General features: G+C 35.4%; 1 protein-coding gene across 2 annotated transcripts in view; it reads right to left on the bottom strand.

Annotated features, from left to right (window-relative positions):
* Positions 1–340: 340 nt before the first annotated feature.
* Positions 341–13,872, bottom strand: part of DTWD1 (DTW motif tRNA-uridine aminocarboxypropyltransferase 1) — a 32,801-nt gene continuing 19,269 nt past the window's right edge. The window contains exons 3-5 of one of the 2 annotated variants that reach the window (XM_020978232.2): positions 7,611–7,754; positions 5,785–6,052; positions 341–768 (exon numbers count right to left, since the gene is read on the bottom strand). In XM_020978232.2, coding sequence (XP_020833891.1) covers positions 515–768; positions 5,785–6,052; positions 7,611–7,754 — 666 coding nt within the window. In that variant the 3' untranslated portion in view covers positions 341–514. The remainder of the gene's footprint in view (positions 769–5,784; positions 6,053–7,610; positions 7,755–13,872) is intronic. The other variant, XM_020978275.2, reaches the window with a different exon arrangement.

The following is a 13,872-nucleotide window of genomic DNA, read 5'->3' on the forward strand; positions in this document are numbered from 1 at the left end:
CCATAGTTCTGGCTCTGTCACTACTCCTGATTAGTTATATAACCTTGAACAAATTATTAAATTCCTCATTGCCATAGTTTCATCATGTATAATGTGAAGATATCAATAACCACTCCAGCTACCTCATAGGGTTATTATATAAATTATGATGTTACCAGAATAATTTTGAAATGCACCACATAAATACAATTTAAATTGAATGTAACTGTCAAATTGCAAGACTAATACGTTGCCTACCACATAAATTTTAAAATGAATATTCTCAATTAACCTTTCTAAACAGCTCCTTGGACATCAATGTTTACTTTTGCCACATATAAAAACAGACCATCAGTCCATATACTTAAAATTTTTTTTTTATTTTTTAACAGCTATTCTCCAAGCTTGTTTGTCTGGCAATCATTATTCTAAGCACAGATAGGTTTAGATTTTTTAGCTGGTAAAAAACAAAGCACAATGTTCATTATAAATTTATCAAACATGACCAATAACAAAATTTAATGAATTATTCTGTTTATAAATTAATAGCACTATTTTCTTGCTGTTTTCCTGAAGAACTCTTGGCATTTTTAATCAATTGGTACATAAATGAATAAAAAAACATAAGGTTGTCATATTGTCCTTTGTACTTCTCTTTTAAAACAGCAGTGTGGTAATCCACCAAAAAATAGTAAATAGCTTCAATTGTGGAAAGGAAGGTATCTGGTTTTCCTTTCTGATGGCGCCAAAAGCAAGTTTTCCGTGTCTTCAACTCAACTTGTAACAACCCTGTAAAAAAAAAACCAACATGAAGTATGAGTAAACTATTTCCTTCTGGCTGAATAATGCCAATAATTATTAAGATCCATATTTTAACCATTAAGGTTTTTTCCTAAAATAATTGGCACAATTCCTTCCATTTCTAGTTCCAAACAAAGCATTGTATCCAATGCTTTGGAGAACATGTCAGTAATATAAGTTATGTAGAATGATGTTCTTTATATACCATACTGACTAGGTGGAGGAGACCGAATGGTTAACATTTGGGAAACTTATCTGTGCAGGCAAACTATGGACAACTTCTATCTACTCTCCACTTTTTTATCCTTGTATCCTTACCACCTAGAACAGTGCCTTCCATACAGCAAATGCTTATTAAAATGAACTAAGTTTAATTGAGCTATTGGTGTGAAAAAGTGATGGAAACCTCAAAGAGAAGTGAATACTCCATCTTAGAATGTGATAAAGGCTAAGAAACCCAGAACACTGTAACATATACCAGTGCTTAGCACAGATCTGGCACTTAGTTTCTATATTAATTCTATTGCATATTGTTTCTATATTAATTTTGTCCTCTGGTTCTAGCAAATCTGGAATAGTTTTTATTTATGATTTCTTAAAAAAATGCTTAGTCTTTTTGAGGGGTTTGTGGCTTTCAGGAAGTCCAATGATTCATAAATTATCTCTTGATCTGTTTTCCAGGTTGGTGTGTTGGTAAGTAAATATCTTAATTATTCTAGTTTTTTTCCCTAATATTCCTTTTGTTGTCTCATAGAGTCAATTGGTCTATTCTGGCTTTCAGAGAGCCCACTACTTGGATTAGGTTTTCCACCTTCTATTCTAAGCTATTTTCCTTTAATTCTTTCCTCTTTATTTCACTTGTAATTCCATATTATCTCTTGCTTTATTTCTTCCAGATACTCTTACAGTCCTGATGGTCAAACCATTTTTAAATCTGAGGACTGGTCTGTAGCTTTTCTATTATTCTCTTCCTCATGGTTTACCTCTAGGGCACCTCTTGACCATTATTGTTTTTGATGTCTTCTTCAGTTTACTCATCTCCCCACCCTTAGTTCCTCCTACGGGTTTTTCATATCAGGACAAGGTTCCACCTTGGATAGGGTGGTCAGGCCTCTTTGATCCTGATCTAGATTTCTTGGGTTGCTGATGCTGGCTTCCACCCTATCTCCTGGTCTGGGGTCTCCCATGTTTGGGAACTGATGCAGATTTCCAGAATGTTCACCTGAGCTCATGCTGGCCTCCCTGATAGAGACCCCTTCCAGCATCTGGGGCTTTCTGCCTTTTTTTTTTTTAAAGTCATGGGCTGGATAAAGGAGCTCGTTGATATTTCTCCTTGGAATTCTTGATTATTATTCAATCTGGTTGCTGGAGAATATGTAGAAGAATTAGGTTCCTCTATGACTTTTTATGGTGCCATCTTCACCAGATGTCTTAAGCAATCTAATTTCAGACACACATGCAAAAAACAGTTCTTTTCCCTTAGTTGATTTCCCCCTCCCAATGAGTATTTCATTGATATCTAATTAATATGATACACTTTGACAGAGGCAAAACAGCCAGAAGTATCTCTGCAAAGTCTGTTAGAATAGTGCAGATTTATTCTGTTAAGGAGGTTCTTCACCTTAGCAGTCATAACAATAGAAACTTCTAAATTCCAAAGTGTTAGGTTTAAGAGTTTTAATGTTAAAAGGTTCAGAGTTGGTTTATTTAGCATATTTTCAACAACTTATAAACATATATAAAGCCAAAGAAAATGATTTATTACAAACACTGAAAGTAACTTGGACTTATGAAGAAATTGACATTTTGGCAATATTACATCCTTACCACATATGCAAAAACTATAAATTCAAGCAAAACCTCAAGTAATCCTTGTACTGCCAGGGGGCCCACAAGGGGTGTGGAGGAAGAAAAAGGAAAATAACTTTCCACTAAAGAGTTGTATATTTTGCAATTAACTAAAGGTTAAGGGAATCTGAAATTTCTGCTTAGGATCTAGAATTTAAACTTATCGAGTATTGCTTCTATCTTGGATCCCATAATAAAAAAATTTTGTACAAATCTAAGATGTAGCACAAGTGTACTTAGAAAACAGAGAGATTTAGTCGAAGCATTTACTTCTAGCAGCTTTATACCTTTCCAAATACTTTGGCATATTTCTAACTGTTCATACATTATCTCTTTCCTTTGATCCTCACATTCCTATGAGATATTTGTAATGAAAACAGCATATGACAGGCTCCACAGAGAAAACTTTCCAGTTGTTTCTGCTCCTTTTTACCACCAAAAGTAATAGGCAAAATAGTTGGGACTGGGACTGTCTGATAAACATGGCCCTGGCCTCACAGCTTTTGTCTTTTTATTTCTCCCATGATACTCCTCTTCCGCCACATCCTTTATGAAAAACCAGATATTTAATGTAGAAAAGCTACCACATTACAGTACAGAGATTTGGGGCACGTAAATCATATGCAGGAAAGTAATCAAAAGTCTACTCACACTATTCACTTTAGCTTGGCCCTGGTTAACACATAAATCAAGCTTTTACACCTCTCTCCAGGTCCTCTTCCTAGTTTACCATTATTTCTAAAAATAATCCAAGGTAAGTTTTCTTCTCTACCTCTTCTGGCCACAGGTTCTTTTTACCTATGTCACAGGTACAAATTTCAATTCGACTGAAATTCCTCTCCCAACTACCTACCTGCCATCCTAGGATACTGCCAACAGAATCTACCTGAGTTAAATTTTCTCTTTCTTATCAGTTGGTGTAGTACATCAAATGTTGTGAAGAAATCTGAAGCTTTTAGAAAAACCAGGGTAAGAAAGTACAAATAATTTTGAAGAAAGGAGAGTCCAAGATAGGCTCCAAGTTCCCCTCCCCCTCATAAAATCCTTTACCACAACTCCAGTTCTTCAAGAATCCCAACTGCCAGTAAAGGTGACCTTTACCTTAGCTTCCAATCATCTATCCCCTGACCGCAAAGCTGCCCAGATTTTATCTGGGACCACTGGGAAAGAAGAGTAACATGGCTGTTCACACCAGCAGGACAAGCTGGAAGTCACCAACTATAGTCCTTTGGATGAGATGGAGGACCACCAGGTCTCCATTTGCCCTGTCTTTGCACCCTAAGTTCCTTTAGGCCACAGGTGTCAAACCTGTAGCTCAGGCTGCGTGCAACTCACAACAAATTGGAGAACAGTTCAAACCAGATTAAAATACAATTGGGAAATATGTAACAAAATAAATTCAAATACAACAAAATATAGATAACATTACATTTCGAACCTAAGTCAATACAGCCCACAGCAATCCTTATACATGGATTAGTAGCCTCCTATTTGAGTTTGACACCACTACTCTAGACCTTGCCATTTCCCTGGCTGCAAGACCTGTAGAGCCCCAGTGGGTACTGCAATGTGACCTGCTAATGCTCCCCAAGAACCTCCGGGCCATGCTATCCACCCCACTGACCCTTAGGACTGACTTCTGGAGCTCTTTATCCACCCTACACCTGAGCTTTCTTTTACATGTCAACTCTCCCAGTTAAAAGTGTGAGTTCCTTAAGAATAAATATTGTCTTTTCTAATTAAATCTCCAGAGGTTAGTGTAACGCTTAACACAGTAAGCACTCAACACATGATGTTTTTTCATTATAATTATTATTACCCAAATATATTTTTATTTTTCTGGCCCTAGTCAGATGAAAGTTATTCTCACTGGGATAAATAATTAAGGTCCCTTCCAACATGAAAAATCACATGACTGATTCCATAGGCACTTTTTTTGCAGGGATGGAAGTGATTGGCACAATTGGTTAAACAGGTATTATTATCAAATGAAAAAACTAAGAAAGACACAAGTTAAGTTAGTGAATTACACAAGATCACAGTGTAAACAAAGGCAAGAGCAAAGGCCAAAACCTAACTCTTCCAAATTTTTAGTTCACTCTACTTTTCTCTACACATCACCCTTCATTTTCTTTCCCTTAGTGCCAATTCATTCAATACTCAACTTGTTGTTCAGTCACTTCAGTTGTATCTGACTCTTCGTGACCCCTTGTCATTTCCTTTACTTACATGGAAACTTGCCATTTTACAGATGAGGAAACTGAGGCAAAGAAGGCTAAATGACTTGCCCAGGGTCACACAGCTAGTAAGTGTCTGAGACCAAAGTTGACTCAGAGAGATGAGTTTTCCTCATTCCAGGCCTGGCACTCCATCCACTGTGCCACATAGGTGCCCTCAATACTCTCCTTATCCTACTGTAAGCTGCTCTGGCTAAAAAGTTCCAACATCTCTTTTTCCCTCTTAATTTCAATATTTTTCCAGAAAATCTGCTGATTAAATTTATTTTGATCAGTTTGAGAAAAATACAACTTTGTTTTTGTTAATAAAAAAAGGAATCAACTAACAATAAACTCAATATGATAGATATAACCAGAAAGACCATTTTGGCTATGTTTATAGCAGAAGCAGTCAAAGTTTGTGGTCTTGTTAATGCTAAGGCTCTGGAAACAGTGAATCTAGCAGCTTATAGGTCTTTAATGAATGAGGCGTAGTAAATCAAACTAACCATAACTTTTTATTATCCTGCTATGGACAAAAAAAATATCCTTCAACATTAAAGATGCTGACAAGTAGCCTGGAAAATGGAAAATAAACTTTATTTTAGGTAACATACTATCGAACTTCATGTCATAAGAAAAAGCTTATACATATGCACAAGAATTCTGCTGAAACAAGTAATCATTTTAATATAACACCTTATCTATCCAGTCTCTACCTCTCCGTATCTTTGGTTTGACTAGTTTATTTTGCAGACTACACTGAAATGTACCAAATGCAAACACATGAAAAAGGATTTTTTTCTCTACTGAGATTTTTATACTTCTGTACTGAGGCCAAATAGATATAGCTGTATTCAAATCAAATTAGATTAAATAAATCAGGTAAGTTTCTACTGTGTGCATGACACAATTGTTACATGTTTTGGAGTCTCTTTACCTTGAAGTCGTTCATCGGTAATTATTTTGTGGGTCTGGTTCCAGGTACTATCTATAAATACAACTTTCTTCAGCAAGTTGCCGTCCCTCTTGTTGCCATCCTCCGCATCTCCATTCTCTTCTACTTCCATTTTTTGGCGCTTATTGGGTAGTTTGTCAGAGCTGTCATTTTTGTTACTATCCAAAGCATTACTTGGAATGTGTTTATGCAAATGAAGAGAAATATCTTCTACTGAGACAGAATTGGGACCAGGAAAAACAAGTACAATCTAGAAGGAAGAAAAGTCAGATCAGTCATGTCCTATATGGGCTCTTAAAAACTAAAGTTGATACATATTGACATATTCATATTTCCTTTAGTAAAATTGACTTCAAACTGTTTTAAGGGAAAAAAACTTGGTCAGTTAGTCAATAATATATATATTATCTATTATTTGTATAAGTCCTTTAGTACATATGATAACACTTGGATTTCAATCAGTTTTGACTTCTAATCTAATAGGGAGGAGCAACGAGTTGGAGCAAATTTTTCTATAGAATGACACACTGATATCAGCAAGAAATGCTACCTGACAATTTAAGTACAACAAAGGCAGACACAACACATACAGCACAGCAATATGGAGTCACTTCAGTACCTTATTATAGCACAGAGTATAATTAATAATGTTCATAATTATGACCCCAAGCTGTATCCCAAAGAGATCAAACAAATGGGAAAAGGACCCACATGTACAAAAATATTCATAGCAGCTCTTTTTGTGGTGGCAAAGAATTGGAAATTGAGAGGATGCCCATCAATTGGCGAATGGCTGAGCAAGTTGTGGTATATGAATGTAATGGAATACTATTGTTCTATAAGAAATGATGAACAGGCTGACTTCAGAAAAACCTGGGAAGACTTATATGGTCTGATGTGAGTGAAGTGAGCAGAACCCAGAGGACTTTGTATACAATAGCAGCCACGTTATGCAGTGACTAAGAATGTTAAACTGAACCCTTCTCAGCATTACGAGGATCTAAGACATCTCCAGAGGCCTCAGGATGGAAAATGCTGTCCACATCCAAAGAAAGAACTATGGAAGTCGAATCACTCTCACCTATTTTTACCTTAAGTTGAATTTTGTTTCATCTTTCTGATGGTTCCTCCTATTGGTTTTAATTTTTACTTACAACTTCACTAACGTGAAAATATGTTTTATGGGTATGTAAATGTAAAGCCTATGTCAGATTGTGCACCGTCTTGGAGAGGGTGGGGGGGGAGAAAAAGGGAGAAAAAATTTTCAACTCAAAAGCATATGGAAAAAAAAAATTTAAAAAAAAATAATAATTATGACCCCAAGGCTTCAAGAAATGGCTAAATTCAGTCAGCAAGCATTTCTAATGTACTAAGTGTGTAGGCACAGACCTAAATACAATTATATATTCTCTCTCTGTACATATATGTTATATATGTACATGAGTCCATATATATATGAAATATAAAGAGAAAAGGCAGTCCTTTCATTCAAGGTACATACAATTCAGTGGAGAAATACACAAATTATTATTATAATAATATTACAAATCATATTCAGTGTACCAATTCAGAAAATAGGGAAGTATATGATACATATTAGAAATACTTCCATTTTGAATAGGTTTTTTAACCATTTAAAAACTCTAAAAAACAAAGTTTTTAAAACATTCTGCTTAAACGAGTAAGCATGAGTGTTTTGGAATTTCTATTCTTCAATAATACTCAGATAAACAAGCTGTTCTTGTATGTAGTTCTTGAAAAGTTACTTTTAAGTATCATGTGAGACACACTGAGAAAAGGTAACCTACTTCATGCTTTCTTTCTTCATATTCTGGAATGCAAGGATATGTGTAAAGATTCACGTCTTCAGGTGCTAAGAGTTTAGCATGTGCTGCAGTACTTTTGCCATCTGTCTCATGAGGATGTTTAATGATATCAATCTTCAACGGAAGCTGGAACAAATAAAAAAAAGAGTAAAAAAGCTAATTTTCATGTTAAAAATATATGCCTGTTTTCCTAGAAAAGACAATATGTGTTTTTAAGCCAAACTATTAAGTTCATAATAAATTCCTGGACATGCTTTTAATTAACTAAAAAAGAATCTGAAAGTCAGTCTTATAAGCATGTCTTAAAAACTAGCCTGCTTTTTAGCTTAGAATATTAAGAATGGCTATGTCATAAAGCAAACACACACATTTCTTCATTGATTCTGTCAGTGTGCAATGGAATAATTTTCAACTCATTTAATATTCAGCTCTAAGAGCAAAGACTCCAGTGATTTCATTAAAATTACTCAACCATTTAGAGTCCAATTACCAGCAGTACAGTGTTTATGCTGAGAACATTCTTTATAACTTCTAAAACTTTTGGGTGGATGTCACACTAAAAATAGAAATAGTAATGTGTTAAGTTCAGATAATTTTGTCTCTTTCATGACTATTAAGAAAAAATCTTTTGGATGAAGGCTATTTCGATTTAAAATGCTGTCCTTCAAATGGGGTACAGAAGTCTATCCTGCAGTACAGGAAAACAGAAGGGGAAGGGGATAAGAGAAGGGGAGGAGAGATAGAAGAGAGGGCAGACTAGGGGAAGGGATATTCAGAATGCATGCCATCTTGAGGTGGGGGGAGGGGTGAGATGGGGTAAAAATTTGGAACTCAAAATCTTGTGGAAGTAAATATTGAAAACTAAAAATAAATACATTTATATTTAAAATAAAATAAAATAAAATGCTGTCCTTAATCATTTCTGAAAAAGATTTCCAATATTTAGCTTTTTGTTGCTACCTGGTGTACCTTTCCAGGAGTGATATTGCTTAGTGATGGACATTTATTCCCGATAAGTTCAAGATGTTTTGCTTAATTTCATTGTAAGGAGTAGCTCTACCATAGTCTGTAACAAAGGATATTAGAAGGTACATACATTTCTTAATTCTATCTAATTTTTCCTGTAGCACCATCTAGAACAGAGGTGGGGTTTTTTTGGTTCATTAAGTGTATTTTTTTATTAATTTATTTTTATTTATCAACAATCACTTCCATAAGCTTTTGAGTTTTAAATTTTTCTCCCCCTCCTTCCCCACCTCCCTCCTGAAGACAGTGTGCAATCTGATATAGGCTCTACATGTACATTCCTATTAAACATATTTTCACATTAGTCATGTTGTGAGGAAGACTTAGAACCAATATAAGGAACCACAAGAAAGAAGAAACAAAACAAAACAGAAGAGAAAAAAAATAATAATAGTATGCTTCAATCTGTATTCAAACTCCGTAGTTCTTTCTCTGAATGTAGACAGCATTTTCCATCACAAGACCTCTGGAGATGTCTTAGATCCTTGCATTGCTGAGAAGAGCTGAGTCTCTCAAAGTTAGTCATCACACAAAGTGTCTGTTACCGTATACAATGTTCTTCTGGTTCTGCTCACTTCACTCAACATCAGTCCATACAAATCTTTCCAGGTTTTTCTGAAGTTCGCCTGCTTATCATTTCTTATAGCACAATAGTATTCCATTACATTCACATACCACAACTTGTTCAGCTATTCCCCCATTGATGGGCATCCCCTCAATTTCCAATTCTTTGCTGGCACAGAAAGAGCTACTATAAATATTTTTGTACATGTGGGTCCTTTCCCCATTTGTATGATCTCTTGGGGATATAGCCCTTTGAGCACAGTTCCAAATTGCTCTCCAAAAATGGTTGGATTATTTCACAACTCCACCAACAATGCATTAGTGTTCCAATTTTCCCACATCTACTCCAACATTTATCATTTTCCTGTTTTGTCATGTTGGCCAATCTGATAGGTGTGATGTGGTACCTCAGAGTTGTTTTGATTTGCATTTCTCTAATCAATAGTGATTTAGAACATTTTTTCAAATGACTACAGATGGCTTTAGTTTCTTCATCGGAAAACTGCTTACTCATATCCTTTGTCCATTTATCAATTGGGGAATGACTTGTATTCTTATAAATTTGACTTAATTCTCTATATATTTTAGAAATGAGGCCTTTATCAGAGACACTGTTTATAAAAATTCTTTCCCAATTTTCTGCTTTCCTTCTAATCTTGGTTGCATTGGCTTTGTTTGTGCAAAAACTTTTCAATTTAATGTAATCAAAATTATCCATTTTGCATTTTGTAATGTTCTCTGTCTCCTGTTTGGTCATGAATTCTTCTGTAGAACAGAGTTCTTAACCTGAAATCTATGAACTTATTTCACCTTATTTTTTTTTGTTTAACTATCTATTCATTTTACTTTTTTCTCCACAGAAATAATCTTTATTATAATAAGGTTTGAAGCCACCACTACATAAGTCCCCCTTGCAAGATTAAATACTTTGAGGCAGTACTGTGACTTAGTTCTTTTCTTTTTTTTTAATATTTATTTTTCCCCAATTACATGTAAAGACAATTTCTAACATTCATTTTTGTAAAAATTTGAGTTTCAAATTTTCTCCTTCCCTCTCTCACCTACCTCCTCCCCTGAGACAATAAACAATTTGTAATAGGTTATACATGTGCAATATAAAACATAATTTCACATTAATCACGTTGTGAAAGAAGACAAAGACACAGAGGGGAAAAAAAACAAAATAAAGAACGAAAGTGAAAAATAGTATACTTTGATCTACATTCAGACTCCATCAGTTCTTTCTCTGGAGGTGGATAGCATTTTTCATCATTAATCCTTCAGAACTCTAATGAATCACTGTATTGTTCAGAACAGCTAAGTCATTCACAGTTGCCCTTAATACTATGATAAATGTATTTCAATATAATTGGTTACCTTTGTATTCCTTCGTATCTTATTTCATGCTTTTAAAAACATTATTCTCAGAAGGGGTTCCTAGGTTTTACCAGTGTGCCAAAGAGGTCCATGACACAGAAAAGGTGAAGAACACTTGATCTAAAACCACATATATATAAATATTCTTTCACGTAAAGCCTCAGCTTTAATATAGGATTGACTCATATCTTGCCCTGAACTGTTACCATGGTTATTAATGACCTCCTGTTAAAATAGATGATGGGGACCTGTTTCTCTCACTCTTAAAAAAAATCATTTTAAGTAAATATACTATGCCATCTTTGTAAAGAATTTCACTAAATCATGACTTGTCACAACTAGACTATAATTCACGTTTTTCCTTTTATGAAATTTTCTCCCCTTCTGTGGACTTTCCCTATTTGGTGTTCCACGTTTCAAGTGGCTATGTCAACATGCACTTGTACCTATTTAAGAGGTTCTCTGTACAATATACTGCTAAGCTTTGGAATTCTCTAAATCACTGAGTAATTTTAACTTACTCCATAAGATAGTGTGGCATAAATGAAACCTGGCCTCACAGCTACAAAGTCCTGGTTTTAAGTCCTGCCTATGACACTTACCCTGATCATAGGAAAGTCACTTAAACTCTTAGTGCTCTGGACAATTTTATGAAATTATAAGTTGCAGAGAAAGTACTACTATCTGCCATTAATTGTAGATAAAGTTCCCTAAACTAATGAAATCATACGTCCAACTCTGTCTGATAAAATTTGATTGGGGAGGGCTGAGCTTCAAGTTACCAAATACATTACTTATCAGCAGGCTGGTTTATTATTTTGTTGTTGTTATATAATGAAGGCGAGGGGACAGGATGGAGAAAAGGCCTGCATGCGGGTATACACACATGATTTATATGTGTACATATATACGTGTGTGTGTACATGCATATATATATATATACATACACATATACATATACATATACATATACATATACATATACATATACATATACATATACATATATATATATATATGTATCCCACACATTATTTATACCAACCTCAAGTCTCATTTAAGTTAACAAGTTTATCTATTACTGGTTATTCACAACTTGGTATCAACTGCTTTACATAAATTAACAAGTAACTAAAATGAACCATAGTTGGAATTTTTTATTGCTGGGGAGGAGGATTTACATTGACAAATTATACATCCATGTAATTTTCACATGGGAAAAGAGAACTAGTCAAGGGAGAAGTGAAGAGCTGTGAATGAGAAGAGCAGCATGATTCTGTGTAGAAGAAAAGGAGGAAAGGATTCATACCAGCACAGGTCAAGCTCATCTTTTGACGCTATGCCCTTTGTCTCCCTACAACTTCTTCCTCTCCATCTTCTAAGTACCCACTGGAAGTGTTGGGGAGATGGATAATGCATCAGAAACCATATCTATATAAACCATATCTACACAGTTGAAGGAAGTTTTATCCAGCATCATGCAGTAGGCTGCAATTTAGAATTCTGTAACTTTAGTAATAGGAAAGATGTTGGAGTCAAATCTCTCACCCAATCAATTTACAGCAATTTTCCTTCCAGGTCTCTTCATTTATAGCCCTCCGGCAAATACTTTGTGCATTTATAGCCCCCTGCCAACTACACTGGCTGAGTATCCCTCTGCTCCTACACTCAGTTTGGTCCCATGGTCCCTGCCTTTAGGCCAAGTTTCAGGCCAACAACAGTACTGCCCCTCTCTGGTGTCCTGTGGTTGGTCAAGTTGTAAGAAAGAGAAGGAAAGGACAAAGTTAAGTCTGACGAATAGAGAAGACCAAGGACAAGAGAAAAAGAAATAAGACATCGTGTCCCACAGCTATAAAAATAATCCTGCTAACTTGCACTGGCATCATTCACTCTTACTTACGTGCGGCTGAATGGGAGAAATCATGACCTGCTGACAAGGTCCACTACAATCCAGCCCACGCGGCCTACTTGTTGTACTTCACACATAATAGTTCATCTCCCATCTTTGCACTTTTGCATTGCTGTGCCTAGTGACTGCAATGCCTGTCTCCTCACCTGACTTTTAAAATCCCTGGCTTCCTTCAAGACTTAGTTTAAATGCCCCCTTTTGCAAAAAGCCTTTCCTGGTCCCCCTAACTAACAGTGCCCTCCCATCAAATATAAGTATCCATTTACTCTGTATCTATTATTTGGCTATTTATATAAATTAAAAGGTAAGCTCTTTAAAGTTATGGGCTGCTTTTATCTTTTCTTTGTATCCTCAACCCCAGTGTCTGGCATGTAGGAAGAGCTTAATAAATACTTGTTAATTAATTGCTTAGCAAACCAGTCCTGAAGGCAGTTCTAAATGAGACATTAGAAAAAAAAAGTGAGAAAAGTAACTACTTGGAAGACACATTGCCTTGGATATTTAAATACTAATATGTATGTGAGAAGAAAAAGAATAACAATTTCATTATTTTATAGTCACATTGGATATGTGATCTTTTTTTGGGGGAGACGGGAGAGTACGCAATCATTGCAATGTACTCTCTCAAGGCAGCATATACAACTTTCACCTGAAATGAATCTAAGACCAAATTTAATCTACCTCAAGTTGTGCTGTTATTCAAGTCAAATAATTAAAAGTCAAAACTTTGACATTTTTTTTGACACTGTAGAATAAGAATGTGTTAAGGAATGAAAGGACAGTCAGTATAAGAGTTGCTTCATTCAATTTAATGAGAAAACCCTTCATAACACTAAGGCGCAGGTGAAGCTGCTAGTTATGATGTGCTACCAACTAAAGAGAGCAAACAGGCCTTCAGCTTTCAAACAACAACAACTGCAGCTAGCATTTGCACAGCACTTTATGGTTTGCAAAGTACTTCACATAAGTTATTTCATTTGGTGTTCACACAAACCCTGTGAGGTAGGTGCTATTATTATCATCCCCATTTTACAGAGGACAAAACTGAGGCTGAGACTGACTTCCTCAGGATCCCACAGTTAATCACAGGCTGATACAAGATTTGACCAAGTAAGTCTTCCTGACTTTAACTCCATGCCATACTCACTATACCACCTAGAAAGGAGAGCAACTTGAATACTAATACTTGCTCCAGAGAAATTTTACTAGAAAACAGAGGTACAGGATGGAGATTCTTTGATTAATTTTTCACAAAGCCTTCAAATGATCTCCCCAAATAGTCTCACAAATATCTGTAAAAATCTAGCCAAGGAAACTTTTCTGAATACTACAAGTCCTTCCCTTTCTAATGTGTTGTGGTAAAAATAA

The sequence above is a fragment of the Phascolarctos cinereus genome, unplaced genomic scaffold (genome assembly GCF_003287225.1).
Source record: "Phascolarctos cinereus isolate Bilbo 61053 unplaced genomic scaffold, phaCin_HiC Scaffold_3;HRSCAF=262, whole genome shotgun sequence".
NCBI lineage: Eukaryota > Metazoa > Chordata > Mammalia > Diprotodontia > Phascolarctidae > Phascolarctos > Phascolarctos cinereus.